The sequence below is a fragment of the Leptonotus elevatus genome, chromosome 4 (genome assembly GCF_054856555.1).
Source record: "Leptonotus elevatus isolate MCC_2025b chromosome 4, RoL_Lele_1.0, whole genome shotgun sequence".
In the NCBI taxonomy this organism is placed as follows: Eukaryota; Metazoa; Chordata; class Actinopteri; order Syngnathiformes; family Syngnathidae; genus Leptonotus; species Leptonotus elevatus.
The window spans coordinates 1029620-1053793 of NC_141242.1; the positions used below are offsets into that span (position 1 = coordinate 1029620).

A 24174-nucleotide genomic window follows, 5' to 3' on the forward strand; every position below is an offset into this window, starting at 1 on the left:
GAAAGTGAATGTCGTTTGACACAAAAACCCCAACAAACAAAACAAACATGGACATTTGCTAAGGATTATTAGCAATGTTTGTGTTTCTGCAGTACACACTGCACAGAAAGACGAAACTTTTTGTTTTTGGAAGGTTCCCGAGTGTCCAGCTCTTTTCCTCCGGCATTCCAAACCCGAAAAAGATTCGTTCCTGCCCTCCCTTCAAAATAAAAACCGAACACAACTTCGATGAGCTGCCTGTACACATACATTTAAGTACTAAGTTGTGGTGCTCGTAGTAAGAGTTACGCAAATATGGTGAGCGAGAGTCTGTCAACACAGATTTAATAAACATGATTTTAAATTTTTATTTATTCTTATTTTTAAACCATAACCGGAAAGGATGGGTTGGTGTGCTTGTTACGACCCTCCCCCGCCCCCTCACCTCCGAGTGACACTCTGCGACCGCAAAACTCTGCTGACCTCCGCCGCGTTTTCCTCCACAAGCTCCCTTCCCTGGTTCCGGTCCACTTGCGGTCCGGTGGGCTTCTGACCATCTGCTGAGCAAGTTAATTAGCGCACTGAGTTATCCTAGTGTAGTTTTTTGTTGTCCGAAAGAAGTTCCGGAAACCCACCGGTGCGACTCGGAGGGTCCGTCCACGCCGTCGAGGAAAGGTAAATCAACACGACGCCCCACTTACTGTATTGCTTGTTTTAATTACACTTCTCTGTCATTTCTTTTCGGGCGCGAGCTGTGCTTAGCGACGTAATCAGTGAGTGCAACAGGTTGTGACGCAACTTCCGGCTTAGGTTAAATCTCACACAGCCACAGACGCGACTCGTATTTGGGAGGGATACATTAATGTGGTCTTGGAGAGTTGAGTCATGAAAGCACGTGGCACGTGTGACGTCATAGCTCAACAGTTTGAAAAATAACATAAAAATGCTCATCATTTGGATTCATTTGATGGTGGAACAGGATCAAATCAAGCTATTATAAATTTATATGATATATGCAAGGGCGTAGCACCAAAATCAATTAGTCATCAGCAACCAGTGTCAGAATATTAGAAGAAGTCTTATTTGTATTATTTCTATGTTTCTATACTATATATATTTCAAAATGGTTTGGTCCTGCTGATTATTCAGAAATAATTAATTCAAATTAATTTAAATTAAAAGTTTGTATTTTGGTTGGGTGGAGGAATAAAGTAGTATTGCAACATTGAACGGTGAGCTCACGACGAGAAGTGATCGCGAACAGCAGCAAAGGCGCAAGTTAGTTGCTCCGTGACGCATGCTTTAAAATATGGGCTGAATGAGCTGTCGACATTTAGCTTCCTTTCCCTCTAATGGCAGCCTCACTCGTGTGTACTTTGTCATGTGAAATAAAGTTAAACTATTTAGCATTTTTGGAAGGTGGGTGAAGGCCGTCATGGACGCAAAGGAAAAAGCTAAGACAAAGCGCTGCTGTTTTTCATCTTGTCCGGGCAGAAGCCATGTTTCGCCTCCTGAGTCACCAGGGCCGGAGGCGTCCGAGCTGCCGTTTGACTCAGCGGCGTTACGAGCACCACCGGGCCGTCATGGCCATCCGGCGGGAGGACATCAACCCGTGGGAGAGGCGGGCGCCCCTCGCACCTCGTCACGTCCGCGAACTCACGCAGGACGGCATCAAAGTGCTCGTGCAGCCGTCCAACCGAAGGGCCATCCATGAGAAGGTCAGCTGGGGAGAGTCGACTCAAAAATGCGATTATCATCTAATCGATTGTCAAATTAATCAGTCATTATTTTGATAATCAATGAAGTGTTTTAAGACAATTTTCAAATCTTCAGAATTTCAGATTCTCAACAGTACATAATCTCCGATTTCTCTCGTCCTCCATGAAAGCGGACTGATTATTATTGTGTTGAATCACAATAAAGTATTTGCAAACTTTTACTTTGGAAAACAATGATCAACATTTTCCCCGATTTTCTGACGTTATGGTCCAAATGCATAAATGAATCGTACTTAATAGTTGTGCTTTTTCTTTCACTGTTTGATATAACACCTTATTTTGAATAGAGCTGAACATTTTAAAATGTTTTGTATTGAATAATTGTCAAAATAATCAACAGATCCATTTATTATTTTATTAAATAATTGTTAGTTGCACCCCTACTTGAAAACTAAACATCAAACACGTTGTGTATTTAAAACAACGTACGTCAGTTTAATGGAAAATGCCATTGACATGCTAACGGTTAGCATCGGTAGTCACAGTTTTAGAAGGAATTCCTGGTCACAGATAATATAACAGGCATATACAGCGGACCGCCGCTATTATATTAAGAAAACCTCAACATTCTTGTCTTTGGGGTAAGCTTGAACGGATTGATAGTCATTTCCATTCATTTCAATGGGAAAAGATCATTTGAGATCCAAATGTCTCAATGCAGCGCGGCATGTGACCGACTGCCATCTGTGGCTTCGTCGCCGTCCTCGCTCACGTGCTTCCTGTCTTTCAGTTCTACGCCAAAGCGGGCGCCGTCATCCAGGAGGACATCTCGGAGGCGTCGCTCATCCTGGGCGTGAAGCGGCCGCCCGAAGAGAAGGTGATCGCCAAGAAGACCTACGCCTTCTTCTCGCATACCATCAAGGCGCAGGAGGCCAACATGGGGCTGCTGGACCACCTGCTCAAGAAGGTGAGGTGGGAAGTGACATCACGGAAAGGAGGCGGGCTTCTTGCGCCCGTGTTCAAATTTCTTAGGTGTAAAATCACAAAGTTGTTCATGCTACATTTATACTGATGACAAATCTGGATCTGATGTGGATTTCACGTATCCAGATGTAGACAGGATGTGGTGAGTTGTACGGTTCATTCATTCATGCATTTATCCATCATCCAGTCATTTTCTTTCATTTGTTCACAGATACAGGCATTGAAGCATCCATTCACCACTCCATCCATTTGTTCACTCACTCGTGGATTTATTTATATGCATGCATGTATTTGTTTGTATTCATTCATTCATTCACGCATGCATCAGATTGCATTCAGGCATACATCTATGAATTCACACTGATTTGTGCATTTCTTCACAAATTCAATCATCTATTTACTCATACATTCATGGATTCATTTCTCACACGTTTATAATCACAATCTTTCATGCATGCATTTTACCATTCGTCACAAATTCATTCTTGCATTTATTCACTAACTATTCATAGGAACATTCATACATGAATGCAGAAACAAAATACAATTTGTTTATGGAGAGTTTGGGTCTCCATGGCAACAGAGTTATAAAAAGGACTCCTTTTTCTTAATTCCCATGACAACTGATCTTACTTGTGCTTTCAGGAGGTTCGTCTAATCGACTACGAGAAGATGGTGGATGCTAACGGCTATCGCATTGTGGCATTCGGCCAGTGGGCCGGCGTTGCCGGTAAGCATGCCCCCTCCCCTTTATCGGGGTGACATCACAGCAACCTGATTGGATGCTTGGGAGGGTTGCCAGCGTTAGAATGATTAGCATTTTCATCAGTGTTGCCTGCGTGTTTTTGTGGACATATTTTGTTCTTGTTCTTTCTTAGGCATGATCAACATTTTACACGGTTTGGGTCTTCGCTTCCTGGCGCTGGGCCACCACACCCCCTTCATGGTAATTTTTCCTGAACACATTAGCTATGCGTTTGTATGACAGCATGATGCTAAATTCCCATCGCAAGCACACGTGATGCTAACTGTTCTCCACACATTGTCGTGGCAACCCATCTGAAATGCACCGCGAACGTGCTTGTATGACGGCCCGATGCTATTGCTAACTCCCATTGCAAACATGCAGTAATGCTAACCGCTAAATGCTAATGGTCAACTGTTCTCCAAATGCAATACCGTCGTGGTCGCTCATACCATACACACCACAAAAGCATTTCTTTGGCAGCCGGATGCTGCTCCCATCGCAAACACTAAATGCTAACAATGTTGCTAAATGCTAACAACTCGCTGTTTTCCAAGATGATCATTATTAGCATTATTGTTACTCATTCCAAACACACCGTGACTTCTAAAGGAGCCCGTTGTCAAATGCTAACTCCTGCCCGGCCCGCCAACATTTGGGATGATGCTAACTGTTAAATGCTAATGGATAATTGTTCTTGAGTGCAATATCCTCATGGTCACTTATCTCAAACACACCGTGGGTCTTCATGGCAGCCGTATGCTATCACAAACGCATGCTGTGATGCTAAAGGCTAACTGTTCTGTGAGATTAGCATCATTGATATAAATCCAAGCACTCCTGATAATGCTGCAAAAGGAGACCGACGCCAAATGCCAACCCCTGTTGCAAGCACGCACTGAATTCTAACGTGTCGTCTAAATGCTAACGGCTAGCTGTGTGAACTCCCTTGCTTGGACAGCACATCGGCATGGCGCACAACTACCGCAACGTCTCGCAAGCCATTCAGGCCGTGCGGGATTGCGGCTACGAAATCTCCATGGGCCTCATGCCCAAGTCCATCGGTCCCGTCACTTTCTGCTTCACCGGAACTGGCAATGTCTCCAAGGTACGTCCAGGAAAAATATTCCGGATCCTGTTCAGGCTGTAATGTCACATGATCACCCTAATCTCCTGCAGGGAGCGCAAGACATCATCAACGAGCTTCCCGTGGAGTACGTAGAGCCTCACGAGCTGAAGGATGTGTGCGAAACTGGAGGTGCGAAACTACATTTATTCTTATTTCCACTTGACCAGTGGGGTAGGCAGAAGCTAGCAGGCTAACTGTAGCCTATGGCTGCCAATGTCGTTATCAGACGTAAACAAAAATTTTAGGGATTAGCATGTTGCTAACAGCATTGTTGACCAACGTATTTTAGCCAGTGTGTTAGCAATTAGCATTTGGTTACCTGAATTGTTGTCAGACTTTACCAAAGTGTTTTAGCATTAAGCATGTGGCTAACATTGTTCTTGTCAGACATGACCGCAGTATTTGAGCAATTAGCATGCGTTTAATGGTGTTGTTGTTAAAGTACATGGGCAATGTGTTTAGCAGTTAGCATGTAGCTTACAGTGGTGGCGTTGACAGGCATGACCAGTGTTTTACCAGTTAGCATGTGGATAATTTATAGCAATAAAGCTAACGTTACTTTGTCATCGAACAGGTAGTTATATTTAACGCATGCTCTAAAGGTTAAAGTTGGTTAAACATATGTCTGAGAATATTGACATTAATGTCATATGTTTTTTTTAAAGAAAATATATACCAACTGTGCTCAATTAGCTCATGTGTTGTGTTGTGTTGTGTTTAGCTGATGTGGTGATGAGCATTTTCAAATATGAGCCGATATTAGCCGATAGCAAAAATAGCCCACCACGCAAGGCGCCTCACACGCGCCATGCCCGCTACCATGTTAGCATTACACAAACAACTACACAAATGTTTGCACAGTCTTGTGATAATAATTTTGGCTAGAAGATGGCAAACAGCAGTGTTGTGAATTTCTGACATGAGTGGTTTTAGCAGTTAGCCACTTAGCATGTTGTCGAGCAGCTAGCATGCGGCTAACAGTTAACGTTGTTGTTTAGATATGACTAAAGTTTACGCCACCGTGCTGAGTCGTCACCATCACCTGATGAGGAAGAGCGACGGCATCTACGACCCCATGGAGTACGAGAACCACCCGGAACTCTACACCTCACACTTCAGAACCAGCGTCAGTACATACACGCACGCACACACAAGTGCACACACCCCTGCTCAAATGTCGTGTTTTATTGATATGATCAATGAGAACAAGGTAAATCATTTCAAAACGTTTTCCTTCATGCATGTAACCTATAACTGGGGTGCCCAACTTTGTTTGACCCAAGATCTACTTTCCAAGCCGCCGCGCTTCCACGATCGACCACTTCAGCGCCAACATCGCAAACTCGCACACATCTTTTCCAACCTGCTGTAACTAATCTCACAACACTTTTTCCCGTTTTTACGAACCACCAGACATCAGGTCACACTCTTCTCATCTCGCACTTGGCAAACTGCATATGAACAATAACCATAATATGAAACAAACTGGAGGGGGGGGGGGGGGGAGATACAAGACAAGTGTATCGCTGAGTTTAAAAAAAGAAGGAAATGACTTCCTACCTTAGTGGGAGAGCGGACATTGGGAGGAGGCAGATAGCTTCTCCTAATCGGGAGTATAGGACGGTGCTGCTTGCAAGGCAATAATCTTCCTCCCACTCTGGGTGAAAATTATGATGTTTTTGGCTTGTTTCTCCGCCATTTTAGTGCATCCTGTAAGTGGTCTGTTCTGTCTGCGGTCGACTTGCGATCGGTCCGCATTCCTGGTTGGGCATTCCTGACGTAACCCATAACCTTTAAATTTCAATCGAAAAAATAATGAAATCTTTCCCAAAATAAAGAACCCGATTCATGTGTTTGCACAAATGTGCACACCCCCTTATAACTGGTGACGTGGCTGTGTTCAAAATTAAACAATGCAAAGATAGCAAAAACAAAAAAATGTCGGGGCAAAGAAAAAGCCTTTGGAACTTAGTTTGGGGTTCATCAGACTCACTGGAAATGTTTGCAGGTATGTGTTAATGTTCATTCTGATAACTAAAAAAAAAAAAAAATTCTCAAAAAGTCATGTTTTTTTGCGCAAGTTATTAGTCACTTTAATGCTGGAAAAGGTTACGCACACGCATACAATTCCATGATGTGCGCTCACACACTCGTGCTCCTGGCAGTCGTTTGTTGTCTTGTGACATGATGACATCACGTCCACAGCGTTTCATTTCCGTGTCATCGAAGTCGCGTTGAGAAGCTGAAGCCGTTGTAACGCTTGTGTCCACAGGTGGCGCCGTACACCAACTGCCTGATCAACGGCATCTACTGGGACCCTCAGACCCCGAGACTCCTCCGCCGTCTTGACGCCCAGCAGCTGCTCAGACCCACCAAGAGCAGCGGCGCCACCAGCGAGGGCATGCCGGAACTGCCGCACAAGTAAACGCCGCCAGCTGCCGCGCCGCTTTTTGAGCCAATCTGTTAGATGTGACGAGCGCGTCTTGCGGCAGGTTGCTGGCCATCTGCGACATCTCGGCCGACACGGGCGGCTCCATCCAGTTCATGAACGTGTGCACCACCATCGACAAACCCTTCTGCATGTACGACGCCGACCAGCACATCGACCACGACAGGTACTCGGAAGCGGCCGTTTTGCACACAAAACAGGCTTCAAGCACTTAAGCTCGAGTTTACTTGAAAACTAAAGATAAAACATGCTTTAATTAACAAATGAGGACATACCGTATAAATGTGTTTAAAAAAAAATCTGAATTATGTAAAAAAAAATGGCAATTTGAGGGGGAAATTAAACATTTCTTCATTTTGGGCTTTTAGTTTGAAAAAATGTCAACGGGAATGAGCTGAACAGGCACGTTTGAATCGATCAACCAATACAGTAAATTGAAATGTTTTTCATTTTTGAAAAATGGAAAAAACTTTTTCGGAGAGAGCTCAACAGTTTAGCCTTGGAATGATTTGCAACAGTCCAAAATTGTTGACATTAGGGCTAAATCTAATAAAATGAATAAATACTTTAGACTTTTATTTTGACATTTTGATTATTATTTTTTTAAGGGGGGGATAAGAATTATCTAAACAGTTTGTCTTTTGTTAAAACATTAGTCAGGTTTCCAATTTTTTAAGCGAATTGACTGAAAATGCACAAAACGGACATGCGACTTCTGCCCATCCGTTGTTCTTTTGTGACTATTGAGAGCGGACTCCGCCGCTGTAGGTGGCGCTATACACCATAGAGACGCGATCCACCGGTCATTTAAAAGAAAAAGAAGAAGACCAGGAAGCGACTGCGCCGTGCGATGACGTCGTATGAGTTTGCTTTTGTAATTCTTGATAGCGTTTCTTTGCTGTTTTCCATCTAAAATTGCATTAATATTCGCTTCTTTAATTCCAAAAAGACTTCTGTTTCGTCGTCCCCCCAAACGTACCTTACTTTATCGTCCGCCATTGTTGACTGCAAACGTACGTGTGACGTAATATCCGGTCAAATATATTTCTTTCTTTTTTGGGGGGGATAAAAATTATTTAAATGACATTTTTTCTTCAGTTATTAATTCCGTGGGGGAAACTGCTAGGGAAATAATTGTTTTTTATTCAATTGATTAAATATGTATGTTCAACCTATCTTAACTCATTTGCTTCCAAAAACGTATAAATACGTTCTATTTTAAATGTTTTAAGTGTCCCAAAGATGTATTTATAAGTTTTTTATGTGTGTGTGTTTTTTTATTTTTATGCTCGAGCATACAGAAGGCTTTGATGTAGCTCTGAACTACAGAGAATGGTTGAGGCAATGGTACAAAAACGGCCAGCAGGTGGCAGCAGAGTATAAGAGATCAACCAGAGCCACGTCGCAAAAAAAGCTCTTTTCCCCACAGTTCGAAACAGATTTGTGAATAATGATGAAACCTGGCTATATTCTAAAGCTAATTGCCGCAAAACAGAAACGGATAGAAATATACTTTTATTCCCGATGAAAGAAGAGACTCTAATCTTTCTTTTGGTACGTTCCGTGTTTTAGGACACAATATCCTAATCTAAAATCAGTCCAAATCCAGTCAAACAGCTGGGAGCGAAGGGATTCTTCAGTCAAAATGGCTGCCAGTGAATGAGTTCAAAAGAAAAAAGAAGTGACCAATTGGTGATTTGTGGCGTTTTCTCGCGCTTGCCAGCGTGGAAGGTCACGGCATCCTGATGTGCTCCATCGACAACCTTCCGGCTCAGCTGCCCATCGAGGCCACCGAGTATTTTGGCGACCGCCTCTTTCCGTACATCTGGGAGATGGTGAGCAAAATGCTTTTGCTGCTGCGTTGTGTTTGTTGCTTGTTTTGAGAGGAGGAGTCATAAAAAGGTGCGTTGTGTTCTCCCTCAGCTGCCTTCAGATGCCAGCAGACCTTTGGACCAGGAAGAATTCAGCCCGCAAGTCCGAGACGTAAGATATCTGATTTACTTTGTATGGTTTTATACTTTAAAAAAAAAATATATATATATATATATTGCTATCTAAAACACATTTGTTTTTAAATACATAATGAATTGTATTAGTGAAAAATAATTGTGAAAGTATGATTTTTTTTTTATATACTTCATATTTTTAAAAGATTTTTGTTTTGTATTTAAAAAGTAAAATACAAAATAATTACATTTTTCTTTTTAAATACTACTTAACTACCCTACTTGCAAGCTCTATTCTTTTTAAACATTAATATTAAAAACGAATTTTTCTTCCATTTTTACTGCTGTTTTTTGGGGTGATGAAACGTCAGTACAATTGTATTTTTTTTTTTTAATAATTGACAGAACAATTTTCATTTGTTTTCGTTTGTATTTTTAAAAATAGATGTAAATAAATATATTTACTATTTGTTTTTTTTACTTGCTATTTGACAAGTTTTACAAAAAAAATTTTTACGTCTTTTATTCTGAATCTTTTTTTAGCTGCTGTTAGCCAGCAGCTGTTTGTTGTCCGTCTTGGTCATTGCGTCCCGTTTCTCGCCCTTGTTCAATCATTCACCAAGCGCGGTCTAAAAAGTGTCACGTCATGTCTTTTGTTGTTGAATGTAGGCGGTGATCATCTCCAATGGAGCCCTGACGCCAAAGTTCGAGTATATCGAGAAGCTTCGAGAGCAACGGTAAGACGCGTCTCTCTCTCACGCACACACGCTATTTATGATATTACTATTTCTGTGAGCCCAAGTTATCACCAGAGCTCTTTTTGCGTACGTTTGCCTGATTGTAATGTAACGTTAATGTTGCTTGCACGTCAATGGACCACGTGTGTCTGCGTCTGAAGATTACAAGAACAAAGTAGAAGCCAAACGTCCATTTGTCGGGTTTTCTCAAAAACGTGCATCCTACCTACTCTGCTGCTTTCCCGCCTATCAAATGTCGGGAGTTTCTTCTTATTTAATTTTTTTTACCCTCCACTCTCTTTTTTTGGGGGGTTTGGAACTTCCAATGCGTAGGTCAAGGTTCATCGTATGGAGGCGGAGCTGAGTCTGTCGCTAGGCAGAATAGATTCTTTACAAGACTTATTGGCTGTCTGACTTGAAAAAAACATATAAACGAGGGCAAGTCAACAAAACAACCTTTACTTTTATAACAGGCCCATTTGAATTCATCTTTATTTATTTTCAAGAGTTGAATAGTGAAAGTTTTTTTTTAGTTTGTTTGATTCTACCTTCTTCATATGAAGTACAGTATTCCAATCCATAGAGAGAAAGCGGTAATATTTCCATGACTAAAAATAGTTTCTGAGCCAGTAAAGTATAGAACAGATTATTTTTATTTTATTTTATTATTATTAATGTATTTTTTGTCGCAGCACCTAACAGGTGACCTGCTGGGTTCAAGAAGTATTAAAAGGGATTAAATGAATATTTTTTTAATGTTTCATTATGTCAAAATATCCTTTAAAATGTAATCAATTGTGTGTTTAGTCGTCAAAACGTTTTTCAGTTAGAATAATTTTGGTTAAAGTGATGTCAAATTGTTTATAATAGAAAGAAAAAAGAAAAACGTTGCAATTAATGAAAGGCGTCTTGTGTGTGTAATCTGATTACTTTCTCAGTGTGAGATGATGATGATGATGATTATTTCCATCTTTTTGTTCTTATTTAGGCCAGCGTGTCTTAAGACATCCTAATTGAGCTTCTACTTTTTTTTCTTCCTCTCCAGACAAGCCATCGAATGTTAATCTTAATGTTAATCTTAATCTTAATTCCTTCTTCACATATGTGAGAGGAGAAAAAGAAAACGCCTTTCTTCTTCTCCTTCCTTGAATTCTTAATTAAGACAAGGAGACTGCGGTCAGACGTGCGCACCGACCTGCTGCGGCTGGTCGTTTCCAATTAGTGCCTGTCTAATGAGAGCGGGTGGGGGTGTGTCTGATGACTCCTGGGGGGCTTTTGGGAGGGATATTAACACCAAAGGTCAGCGGGGTGGACGCCTCCCCTCTAATATGCTGCTCCTATTGTTAGGAATAATAATCAGACGAAAGCCAGCAGCGCACGCTTCATTGTGTCCAAGAGGGGGGGGTGGTGCGTGTGTGTGTGTGGGGGGGGGGGGGCATGCTCTATAAACTATTATACTACTACTACTATATTATAATTGTATTGAATAACACTAAATGATATATTATAATTTGTATAAATCAAATGTTATGTTGTTATATTGCATAGAAAAGCAAGAGTCGGCTTCATATTTTATTCGTCACAAGTAAAGTAGCCAACTGCTGTTCAAAGGAGACAAAGTGCAATTTCTGCATAAATTGCGCGGGATCATCAGCGGAGAAGAGGAAACGTCACCACTGTCAGTTTGACAGCTTGTGAGGAATGCGGCAGTCGACGCCGAAACGAGTCAAGCTCAAGCTAAATCCTTCTTTTGTCTTCAAAAAGAAAAACCAAAGGACTGCACAGATTTGAAGACAAGATGAACTTTTTTTTTAACCACTAATGATCTGATTTTCGACTTGTCGCTGCAATCAACATTGTTGTTTTATGTTGTGTTTCTGAAAGTTTGAAACTCAACAAGAAAAAGAGTTAGTGTGTTTAGTACAAATTTTTTTACCAAATATATTTTGTTGTTGTTGTTGCTACAAACCAATGTCGCCTCCAATGATCAGTTATCGGCCTTGACGACCAATAACCGACTGGCATCTCTATCCGCCCTGAAAATGTATCGATAGTCAATTTTAAAGAGCAATCGTATGTTGATTTGCATATCGAATCCATTTCAATTTAGAGTCTGACTGACTCCATGTTTGAATCATTGCGAGAATAAATTGTCGTACGAATCGTCGCTGGACGTCGACTTTGTGCGTGAACGTGTTCAACTGTTTTCGGACGACTGGCTCGTGCGCAGTCTTCTTTCTGATTGGCTTTGTGTGGTGTGACCTCCACCAGGGAGAAATCCCAGATCCTGCGGAGAGGCGGCATGAAGCGAGTTCTGTTGCTCGGGTCCGGATACGTCTCCGGACCCGTGGTGGAGTACTTGACCCGCTGCGACAAGACGCAGCTCACCGTGGGTGAGCGTTCGAATCCCTCGCATTGTCACGTCGCTTGAGTCGCTCTTTTTGCAAATATCGGCGGAACGCGAAACGCTCTGACTCACACGGCCGCTTTACAGGAAAATCTGCTGTATACAGCGAGACAGTTTGGAAATGACAAACACTTTTTACCTGGTTCAATAAATGCAAATATAGAGTAGAGAGACCACATAACATTTTTTTAGTATTTCCCCTCACACATTTAAGAAAAAAACGTATTAAAACAGTCGGACGTATTTGCACTTTTTGTTGTTGTTGCCACATTAAGACATGACAACATAAGACAAAGATAACGACCTATACATTTTTCAAAAAATCGAACACTTATTGCCAATTTTTCTCTTTGCTATAACTTTAACTTTGCATTAACAGCCTCACTTTCGCTGTCAGGAAATGGAAGACTATCATCAAGCTTTCTGTAAGTTCCAGTCGAGGTTTACTGTTAAATATGAATTAAAAAAAGAGGCTTACACAACACATTTTATATTGAAAGACCAAAAAGTTCAATCAAATGGTATCATTTTGTCTTAACAAAAGTCTGCTAGCTCAATGCTAATGTACAATGTGTTACGTCATAGACAGGCTAGCGCAAAATAGCGCAGATGTTACGGTCATTCTAAAAATGTTACTTTTACACACAAAAACCAGAGCATGCAACAATACTTTGGGCCTTCTGTATTTCCCGTCCGCTCTGTGAACGATAAACTGAAATAAAAACCTTGAACTATGAACACAATGACAAGTTTGTTCGGATTTGTCTTCATTTTCTTTTCTTTTCTTTAGCGTCGGTGTGCATGAAGCAGGCGCAGGATCTGGCGGCCAAATACCCCAACACCATCCCCGTCATGCTGGACGTCAGCAGCCAGGAGGCGCGTCTCGTCTCGCTCATACAAGACCACGACCTCGTCGTCAGGTGACGACACCTTGCGAGCGGCGCTCCGTTAACTTCTTAGCATGTAGCTAGCAAACGTTTACTTTGTTAACATATGACGGCTTGGCATGAAGCTATTTAGCATGTAGCTACCTAACATGTAATGACATACTATGTAACTTCCAAACATAAACTGATTTAGCATTTAGCTACCTAGCATGTAACTGTCTAGATTCTAGACTCTAGAATCTAGCTACTTATTATGTCACTTCATAGCATTTAATACAACATTTAATGACTTAGTATCACACTGCTTGGCTTGAAACTACTTAGCATGTAGCTACCTAGCATGTCACTGGCGAGAATATAGCCAATTATGTCACTTCATAGCATGTAGCCACAACATTTAATGACTTAGTATCAGACTGCTTGGCTTGAAACTACTTAGCATGTAGCTACCTAGCATGTCACTGGCGAGAATATAGCTAATTATGTCACTTCATAGCATGTAGCCACAACATTTAATGACTTAGTATCACACTGCTTGGCTTGAAACTACTTAGCATGTAGCTACCTAGCATGTCACTGGCTAGAATATAGCTAATTATGTCACTTCATAGCATTTAATACAACATTTAATGACTTAGTATCACACTGCTTGGCTTGAAACTACTTAGCATGTAGCTACCTAGCATGTCACTGGCGAGAATATAGCTAATTATGTCACTTCATAGCATGTAGCCACAACATTTAATGACTTAGTATCAGACTGCTTGGCTTGAAACTATTTAGCATGTCGCTACCTAACATGTAATGACTTAGCGTGTAACTACCAAACATAAAGCTACTTAGCATTTAGATACCTAGCATGTAACCAACTAGACTCTAGCTATTTATTATGCCACTTCATAGCATTTAATACAACATTTAATGACTTAGTATCACACTGCTTGGTTTGAAACTACTTAGCATGTAGCTACCTAGCATGTCACTGGCTAGAATATAGCTAATTATGTCACTTCATAGCATGTAGCCACAACATTTAATGACTTAGTATCAGACTGCTTGGCTTGAAACTATTTAGCATGTCGCTACCTAACATGTAATGACTTAGCATTTAACTACCATACATAAAGCTACTTAGCATTTAGATACCTAGCATGTAACCAACTAGACTCTAGCTATTTATTATGTCACTTCATAGCATTTAATACAACATTTAATGACTTAGTATCACACTGCTTGGCTTGAAACTACTTAGCATGTAGCTACCTAGCATTTCACTGGCGAGAATATAGCCAATTATGTCACTTCATAGCATGTAGCCACAACATTTAATGACTTAGTATCAGACTGCTTGGCTTGAAACTATTTAGCATGTCGCTACCTAACATGTAATGACTTAGCGTGTAACTACCAAACATAAAGCTACTTAGCATTTAGATACCTAGCATGTAACCAACTAGACTCTAGCTATTTATTATGTCACTTCATAGCATTTAATACAACATTTAATGACTTAGTATCACACTGCTTGGCTTGAAACTACTTAGCATGTAGCTACCTAGCATGTCACTGGCTAGAATATAGCTAATTATGTCACTTCATAGCATGTAGCTACAACATTGAATTACTTAGTATCAATTTGCTTGGCTTGAAACTATTTAGCATGTCGCTACCTAACATGTAATGACTTGGCGTGTTGCTACATAGCATGAACCACTTGAGTTGTAAGCTAGCATGTTTGTTTGTTTGTTGGCAGCCTGCTGCCGAATGCCCTCCACCCCCTGGTGGCAAAACACTGTATCGACAAGAAAGTCCACATGGTGAACGCCAGTTACCTTAGCCCGGCGATGAGCGACCTGCACGCCAGGTAACATCCACGCACACACACACACGCACACAAACAACACGCACGCACACACTTCAAGCCGTGTGCGTGCGTCAGGGCGGAGGCGGCGGGTGTGACTCTGGTCAACGAGATGGGATTGGATCCCGGCATTGATCACATGCTGGCCATGGAGTGTATTGATCAGGCCAAAGCCGACGGATGCACCGTGAGTACGCACGCACACACGCGCACGTGCACGCACACACACTCCAACGGCGCGTGTGCCGTGCGTGAGACGCAGGTGGAATCGTACGTGTCGTACTGCGGCGGACTTCCGGCTCCCGAGTGTTCTGACAATCCTCTGCGCTACAAGTTCAGCTGGAGTCCTTCCGGCGTTCTCTTGGCCTCCGTCAGCCCCGCCACCTTCCGCCGTCACAACCAGGTTAGTACGCGCCAAAGCCTGGAAGCTTCCTGCAATTGTTGTTAGAATTTTTAAATAAAGCTGTGTTTAAGAATAAAAGAAAGATTTTTTTTTTTTAATGTTGACGATATTGTTGTCTTTTACTGAAAATGAATATCGGCTTCCGATCTCGGTTATGCGTCTCCTTGACTGCTAATAATCGGCCTCGTAAAAACCGGCTAATCCCGATTTCTCGTCACCAGCGCTACGTCGCTATTTGGCGAGTTAGCGTCTAACAAGCTAAGCCTGTAACGACCCAAACATGGAACTTCTTACTGGGACTGAACCGATGAATCGGCCATGCCTGGATTTGTCTCTCGCAAATTAGCCAATTTGTAAACATTCTCAATCATTCTCACCCAAAAAAAAATTGGAACATAAAACATTTGTTTTTTAAATGGTGAAAATGTTTTCTCTTTGTTGTCAAGTTAAGTTCTAAAGGACCAAGTATTGTCAAACAGACAAGATGTGCCATTTTATTTCGGATATTTTTATTTCTTCAATCAGCCGATTAATGTCTCTTGAAAATGTCGGCGAGCTTCTTCTTTGCCGGCACGATACGATGTTACTTACTTCACGACTTATTCAAACTACAAAATGGCAGACCGGCGATCATGGCTTTTGGGTAGGGAGTGACAAACAACGTCGTCGTCGTCGTTGTTGTTGTCGTTATTTGTCCGACAGGTGGTCAATATTCCCGGAGGCGGCGGCCTGATGGACGCCGTGGCGCCCATGGATTTCTTTCCCGGCTTCAACTTTGAAGGTTATCCCAACCGCGACAGCACCAAGTACGCAAAACTCTACGACATCCAGAGCGCGCACACGCTGCTCCGAGGAACGCTGCGGTACAAGGTTAGTGCTTCGACGCCGGCGTTTCGACCGCGACCTAGTTTGGCACCGGTTTGAATTCTGGCGCAGTTTGATTCTAATTCAGTCTTAGTTCAGTTGTCGTGTCGTTGGAGTTTTGTTTATTCCTTAATCAATGCTCGCTTATTGATCACGAGCTCATTTATAGCTCGGTCCTCGATCGATCCTCGTCCAGACATAATTCGGACTCGTTTGTCCCGGTCGCGTCCTCGTTTGTTAGCGTTTGACGTGTTTGTTTTTGCGCTGCAGGGTTTCTCCAGGGCCATGCGGGGTTTCGTCAAACTGGGTCTGATCGACAGGGACGCTCGTCCCGCGCCGGACGACGCGTCCTCTCCCGTCACGTGGGTAAGAAGGAGCGCGACCTCGGCGACCTTTGGCTCTCGCCCCGCCGACGCACTTGACGATTGACGCGCGGTGTGGCGCCGCATCCTCAGAGAACTCTCCTGACTCGCGCCATGGCTTTGCCCGCCTCCACCTCTGGCGACGCGTTCGAGGCCGCCGTGTACGAGCGCGTGGACCGCGACGACCGCAGCGTGGACGCCCTCCGATGGTAAGCGATCGTCGGGATGTCGCCGTCATCGGAATGCGAATTCCCAACCGCGTCCAATGTGTTCAGGTTCGACATGCTGAGCGACGACGCGGTTCCTCGCGCCGACAGCGTCCTGGAAGCGCTCAGCAAACATCTGGAAGCCAAACTCTCCTACGGTAGCGACAGCGCCGCACTTCGGGCCGGGTTCTGTTCGGATTCATTCGGACTTCTGATCGGCTTCTCGTTCACGTTTTGTTTCCGGTCCAACACGCGTTCTGTTCTACTTTAGTTTAGTTGTCGTTCACAGCAAGTTTACTTCATCCTGGTTTAGTCAGAGTTCGGGTGTCGTCCAGGTTTGGTTCACTTTTGGCTAAGTGGAACCCAATCTTAGTTCTAATTGGATTTAGTTAAATTGAAGTTCACTTTTAGTTCGGTTCGAGTTCAGTTCGAGTTCAAATCAATCTAGTTTGGTTGTAGTCCAGGTTTAGTTCACTTTTGGTTAAATGGAGCCCAATCCTGGTTTTAATTGGTTCCCAGTCCTATCGTAGTTTTGTCATATCCGAGTTCAATCGTAGTTCAGATTTAGTTCAGTTTTTGTTTGGTTCGAGTTGAGTTCAAATTTGGATCTCGTTCCCAACTAGTTTGGTTGCAGTCTAGTCTTCGTTGCGTTTCGAGTTCAGTCCTAATTATAATTTGTCCAAGATTTTGTTGAATTGAAACTCACTTTTAGTTGAAATGTGGTTCAGAACAAGTTTGGTTGTCGTTCGGGTTGTTGTTGTCCTCAACGGACGTCTTTGTTGCCGCATTTTTTTTGTGCCGATGACATGAAAATGAAAGCACAAGTTGAGTTGTGTGTGTGTGCGTGCGTGCGTGCGTGCGTGCGTGTGCGTGCGTGCAGGCGCGGGCGAGCGCGACATGATCGTGCTGCGCAGCGACTTCGGCCTTCGCCACCCGACGGGCGAGCTGGAGAGCAAACGCGTCAGTCTGGTGGTGTACGGCGAGGACGGACGATTCTCCGCCATGGCCAAGACCGTCGGATACCCGGTCGCCATCGCCGCGCGCATGCTCCTCGACGGTGAGTCCCTTCGCGCTCACAAGGTGGCGCCAAATTGATCATTTCATGCAATTCATCAAAATTCAATTCCAATTTTTTCCAATTTGAGTTGCTTAAATTGACACATTTGCACCTTTTACAAAATAAATAACTGATTCAATCAATGAAGCATTTTTTGTATTTCTAATTGTGTGTGTTCTCTTTAGGTGAGATTGTTTCCAAGGGCATCGTGCTGCCCATGAGCAAGGAGGTGTACGTGCCCGCCTTGCAGCGCCTCAAGGACGAAGGCCTCAACATGGCGGTCAGCAGCAGCCTGCTCGAATCCTCATGATGACGTCATCCGCTTCTCCTTCGGGCGCGTTTGCTCTCCTTCTGTCGATCAATCGGGGGGGGGGGGCAGCGAGCAAAAACCACAAAAACAAACAAACTCCATCCAGCGATAGGGAGGACGGAAGTCGGCCATTTTGACTTGGGGCAGCCATCTAGCACTGCGGCCTGCCCGCCCCCGAGAAAGTTGTGAAAAAAAGCCCCCCCCATCCCCCCCCACCCCCCCGAATGATTGACAGGAAATGGCCTGGGCGAGTCTCAGCAAGAAGTCTGAGGGACCCGCGCTTGAAATTGAAGGACAAGTCGGCCATTTTGCTTGGAAGCGGCCAATTTTCACTCACTCTGGGAATACGAATCTCACGTGAAATGACGTGGACTGAAGGGAAACAGGAAGTCGGCCATTTTGGTTGAAGTCGGCCATTTTGTGTTCAAGTCCAAGTGCCAGTTTGGACTTTGCCCAAACGAGGTGGTCTCGAGCAAACGTTGATGGTCTTATTTTTATCAACGTGCTCATTGTGACGAATGTTACGTGGCATCTTTGACAAAAGTGACTTTTTGACTTCATTTTTGGAAAAGAATGTTTTTCCAAAATATCCACGTTTTGAAACAAAATGTCATTTGCGTGAACAAAACAAAGCGGCGCCGTCTGCAATATGCAAAAATGACCAAAGCTTTCGTTGGAGAAAGTTTTGTGATGTGATATGTCCGATTTCTCTTTTATCTTCTTATTGTTTGGATCGTTAGCGCTCATTAACGTCTTTTATTTTGAAACTTTTCTTCTGTTTGCTTTTGTCTTCCTGCACGCACGATGTTTGAAATTTGCTGTTAATAAAATGTGTGCATTTGCCGGTTGGTCCGGTGAGTTGAAAGGTCAACGGCTCGTTTAACCTTCATGGGGAAACTCATTTGAATATTTGTCATTTGAATTTTCTATCTTTTGTCTGAGCTTCTAGAAATTGTGTTTTCTGCTTGTATTGAGCCGATTCCTGACAAAAACTAAAAACGTGAAATGACACAAAGCACAATTGTATTTTGAATTTGTGCATTTCTAATAAAATAAAAAAAAAACATTTTTGAAAATAAATTAAACTTCTCTGTGATTGGCTGGTAACCAGTTCAAGGTGGGATAGGCTCCAGCACACCCGCGACCCTCGTGAAGAATAAGTGATTCATCAGCATCAAACTAATAATTTAGACTAAAAAGCCACAGTTTGGCCCTTTATTGTGTTAATATCATAACTTTAAGAACATATGGTCCGTCATTCATTTGATGTTTTTATTTCTAAATAAAGAAAAACCTTTTCTTAGTATGACTATCTTTGTATTGGAAAAAATACGACTTGAGACTTTTTTTTTTCCCTGGAGGTCACTTTTGGAACAAACACGTTTTGACTGATGGATTTGACGTCCATGTGGACGCCATCTTGCAGGTGGCAAAGCGGCGCCGCTGGAGAACATGCAAAGGCGAGAAAATGGAAAGATGTGAAAACGAGAAGACCAAGGTGAGAAAACACAAACAAAATCCTCGTGCCAATTCAACGCATTAGAAATGAAAACGTTGCCTATTTTTGAGAAACAAGTTGTCATGTTTGGATGAATATTTGGCATTTCAAAGCGGAAAATGCATGTAACGTTATGAGAGTGACTTTGCAGGGTCCCAAGGGGGGAAAAAGGCGAGTTTTTCCAAGGGAACCAAATTTGAGAAAGCCTGGTTTTGAAAAAAAAAACGCTGGCGTCATCTCACTGCTTTTAGCTGCTAATCCTTCACAAGCACAGAAGGGGCAAACAAAAAAAAAAAAGACATGAATGTTGACCGGTAATCTCTGACACGACTCAACGAGATGAAAAAAAAAAAATCAAGGCAGCAGCATGTGGTACAAAAAATGGACATCAGGGATTATCGGAACGAGAACACGACGTGATGACGCTTTAAATCGGTCCAAATGACCAACACTCACGCTAAACACAACTTTGATGGAACTTTATCCCTAAATGTCTCTTTACAGATAGACTTTTTCAAAAATATAACTTTGATAATGATTTGTATCCTATATTTATCCGATTTTTATTGAAAAGATATGAATTTTGTATTTATTTATATTTTTTTATATATATCTTAATTTTACAAAAAAAAATGACTTTCTGATAAATAAATATATATAAAGAATATATGAATGACTTTTTTTGTGGCTGTACCAAGGTTCTTTTTTAATTTTATTTTTTTATAATAAATTGGAAAGTACCACTTTTAAAGATATACATGACAGAACTGTTAACTCAACTTTATTTATAAAGCACAAACTACAGAAAAATATAACATCCTGAGAGAAAGAAATGTTTCTAGAAAATATGCTACTTTTATTGAATTTTTTTTTGTCAATATAATTTATGTTGAAACATAACGAGTGTTGCGTGACGCATTCCAATGTTTATTTTGGAGATGAAATGGATTTCGGAGTCAAATTGTTTCCGATCAACTTGACGGAAGTTTAGCTTGATGCTAATTTGCCGCTCAACTCTTGTGAAAAGCACAACGGCAGCAGCGAGCACAAGCAGGTTGGCGGGATTAGCGGGCAAAAGGGCGGGACGACCGTCTTTATGTCCCATCTAATCTGGCCGATGTCCTTTTTTGCCCCCCACCGCCCCCGCCCCCGCCAACATGATTAATCCCCGCATGATTAGCATGTAGACGAGCATCTTGTGGAGATGACAAACATGTTGTCGCCACGCGGGACAAAAACATGTCGGACATGATTGAATTGCAAATGTTGCTTATTTCGTCTTTTTAGACAGCAACATAATTTGAAGGAATCGAGTGACGTCATTCAACAACGGCAGAAGAAAAATATCACACCAATCAGAAGTTAGACAATTTTTTTTGTAAAAATGTACTACAATGAAATTTTGGAGGGCAAATATCGACCTTTTTCAGAATGACGCATCTTTTTCAGAGATCAACCACTATTTACAAAAATATGACTTTTTAATATGCTTTTCGAAACTGTTTTGAAAATATACATTGTTACACAATTTTCTCAGAAATGAACCAAAATATTTTTTTTCTAGAATTAATCTTTTTTTCTTTTATAAAACGTTTTTCAGAAATTAAAAACGTTTTTATTTATTTTATTTTAAATAGATGACTTGTACGGCTTTTACGGATATCATACGCATTTTTGAAAATATGATATTTTTCCTAACTCGATTACATTAAGAAATATATCCTTGAGAAAATATTCTCCAACAAGAAAAGTAATACTTTTTTTTGGGGGGGAAATATGAAGCTTTTCTCTAATTGATGGGCCACTTAATTAAAAAACGATCCAGATTGTGAGCTCTTTAAGGCATCGCCATTAATAGTCTTTGTTAGCGCACGCACGCACGCACGCACGCACGCACGCACGCACGAGCACGCTAACAAGAACAATCATGTCGGAGGAGGATTGAGATCATGTTCGTGCAGATCAAGTCTGCTTGATCTCATCCGCGTTTCTTTTTTTCTGATGAGCGCTTTTGCGTCCGAGGACGTCGTTGAAATGCGCAGTTTGCGGACGTGGATTAGAAAAGATGTCGAACATGCGGCAGCGTTAAGAAGTCATGTTTGGCAAATATTAGCGGCTTTGAAATGTGTTAACGTGCCGCTTTTCATCCTCATCACATTCAGATTGCACATTTGTCAGCAGAAAGTCCTTTGGATTGCCTCGGACGGACGGACGGACGGACGGACGGTCGGTCGGTCGGTCGGTCGGTCGGTCGGTCGGTCGCTCGCTCGCTCGCTCACTCACTCACTCTCTCACCACACTTTTGATGCCACATTCCGGACTGCACTGCAGCAACCGGAAGGAGAAAATCTGAAGGGCAAGTTTGTTTGTCTTGGAAGGACTTTTGGACCAAAATGAGGCTGAAGTTGCTCGTTGAAAAGCAAAACGCCAGACTGACTTCTCGGGCGTGGCTTCTTGCCACTTTTGTCGGGATTCCGATGATTGACGTGTCTACAAAATGTCATCTTGCGTCGGAGCTGAATTTAAAAAAATAATAATAATAATAAATCCATGGAGGTGCAACAGTTTGTGGAAACAAGCCCGAAAATGTCTGATGGAAGATTTCTTGAGACATTTCGACATGTCAACCAAATGTTTCTTTGTCAAACTGGATTTGGGGAATGCATTTTCTTTTCAATCATTCCTGGGGGAAGAAAGGCTGGAAATGATTCCAAAAAACGGTTGTTTCAAACCTTGAGACTTTTTTTGCGGGCGTCCTACCAAATTTCATGTTTCGAGCTCAAAGAGGTTTTGGGGGATGCATTTTCAAAGGAATTCAAGAGAGTAATAATACCTGACAATTAAAATGTACATTTCAAATCAAAATGGCCGACTTCCTGTGTCTTTTAAGGGATGAGAAGATCAACAAGTCAAGGACGAGATGATGATGATGAAGATGAAGATGATGACAGCCTGCCTGGCAAACTGGATTTTTTCTGAATGCTTGAAATGATTTTAAACTTGTAAATTAGAAGTTACAATGTAAAAAACAAAACAAAAGCATGACTAATTGCTGAAAATCACAATCAACATGTTGGAAATTGGAGGGATGACAGATGGAAAGCTTGGAGGACAAGTTTGAGCGTGCTTTGCTGCCCTCTGGTGGCCACAAAGGACAACTCAAGTTGGGTAGATTTGTCACCCTCTTAACAGGGTCGCGCTGTTGCATACTTTTCTATTTTATACTGTATATTTTTTCTTGCTACTCGGGCCCGACTGATTAACCGGCCGCCGATTATAATCGGGCGATTATTGCCCTTTAAACATCCGCCAAAACAATCGACCAAATGGCCGGTTATTTTCCCCTTGAAATGTTATAATTGAAGAAAAGCGAAATTTCCGACGCTGTGAAAGTACCCTGAATGCACCATTTTGCTGGGGTAGCATTAGCAGTTAGCAAGTGTGTAGCGTATGTTATTCTGCTTATTCTGCTGTCCCCGCGCGTCCTTTAAACTGTTTAATGTTGGCGTTAACTGTAAAACTAAACACACCACAATAAGAATTACATCCACTTTATTTTTAAATACAAAACATGCTTCGTTTTAAAACATCGCTAGCCTAGCGCTAATGCTAAAAGAGAAGGGAGGATCCCATTCAAATGCTAACAGGAAGTTAGCATCGACACTGGGAGTGTTTTTCCTTCAAATAACGAATATTCACACACAAATGCTGTGGGAACACAAACCCACAGGTGCGATAACACTACGCAAAGGCACAAATAAGAACTTAACGTGTGAAAAACGAGTTATTTTAATAGAATTCAATCGCAACGTTCTTCTGTGTTTAAGTGTTTACGTCATGGATGAACGGCACCAAACTGCCCCTAACTTTTATGCATTATATATTTTAAAATAATCGGCTGATTAATCTGTATTTTTTTCTGCCAAAAATCTGTATCGGCCTCAAAAAATGCATATTGGTTGGGCCCTACTTGCTACATACTGTTAAGTTGTAGTATTTTTTGTTCTGTTTATAACATAGGTTTTGCTGTTTGATGTCTTTTTGTTTCGGTTTCCTTTTTAAAAGTTTGTTCTTGTTGGAAGAGCGCTGACCCAAAACCAAGCCAAGCATTCAAACAAGCAGCCCTCGTTTAGTTTGTGCGTCCTGCCGCATTTCATCACGTCAACAAACAATTTGGGGGATGTCCGTCACGCTTCGTTTGGTCCACGTGTCAAAAAATAGCGCCAGTGATTTTGCCGACGAAAGCCAAGACCCCTGGCGGGTCGCGACGGCGGCCCCGCCCACCCGCTAAAGCCCACCCAGCTTAGCTCACACAATAGCCAGCATCACCCGGACATATTCCACATGACGCCCCCGCCGCTAAATATAAAAGCGTCGCCGCTGCCGCCCGGACGCGACCTCGCTGTTGTCTCCTTTTGCCAGAACTGCCGTCAAAACTCACAGGTAAGACATTTTCAACTTCAATGTGGACAGAAAAAAGGCTTTTCATTACGCTTCGTCAAAAGATGCCGACTCGGCCTCATCGTCGTCGTCATGGTAACCGCAGCAGCATCTTGAGCATGCAGGATACCAATTAGCACTGCTGATAGTTTGGACCACTTTTTTTTTAATTTATTTTTTGATTGAGATTGT

At 42.2% G+C, this 24174-nt stretch overlaps 1 protein-coding gene across 1 annotated transcript; it reads left to right on the top strand.

The window, feature by feature from the left end:
• The first annotated feature begins 419 nt into the window (after positions 1-419).
• Positions 420-19347, top strand: aass (aminoadipate-semialdehyde synthase). Its single transcript, XM_086073253.1, has 24 exons — positions 420-654; positions 1474-1697; positions 2488-2664; positions 3327-3411; positions 3560-3627; positions 4388-4534; positions 4606-4684; positions 5554-5681; positions 6828-6976; positions 7048-7170; positions 8728-8839; positions 8928-8987; positions 9620-9687; positions 11959-12080; positions 12885-13014; positions 14735-14845; positions 14921-15029; positions 15105-15245; positions 15948-16115; positions 16380-16475; positions 16565-16680; positions 16747-16835; positions 17558-17734; positions 17920-19347. The coding sequence occupies exons 2-24, from the start codon at positions 1479-1481 to the stop codon at positions 18042-18044; spliced, it is 2799 nt and encodes a 932-aa protein (XP_085929379.1). The 5' UTR covers positions 420-654; positions 1474-1478; the 3' UTR covers positions 18045-19347.
• The last annotated feature ends 4827 nt before the right edge of the window (positions 19348-24174 follow it).

Bases quoted from the DNA above. Each gene is read 5' to 3' on its own strand.
- aass (XM_086073253.1), top strand. From the start codon at position 1,479: ATGTTTCGCCTCCTGAGTCACCAGGGCCGGAGGCGTCCGAGCTGCCGT. The intron at 9,688-11,958 runs GTAAGACGCGTC...GACCTCCACCAG, and splicing joins GAGAAGCTTCGAGAGCAACG to GGAGAAATCCCAGATCCTGC. The intron at 12,081-12,884 runs GTGAGCGTTCGA...TCTTTTCTTTAG, and splicing joins CAAGACGCAGCTCACCGTGG to CGTCGGTGTGCATGAAGCAG.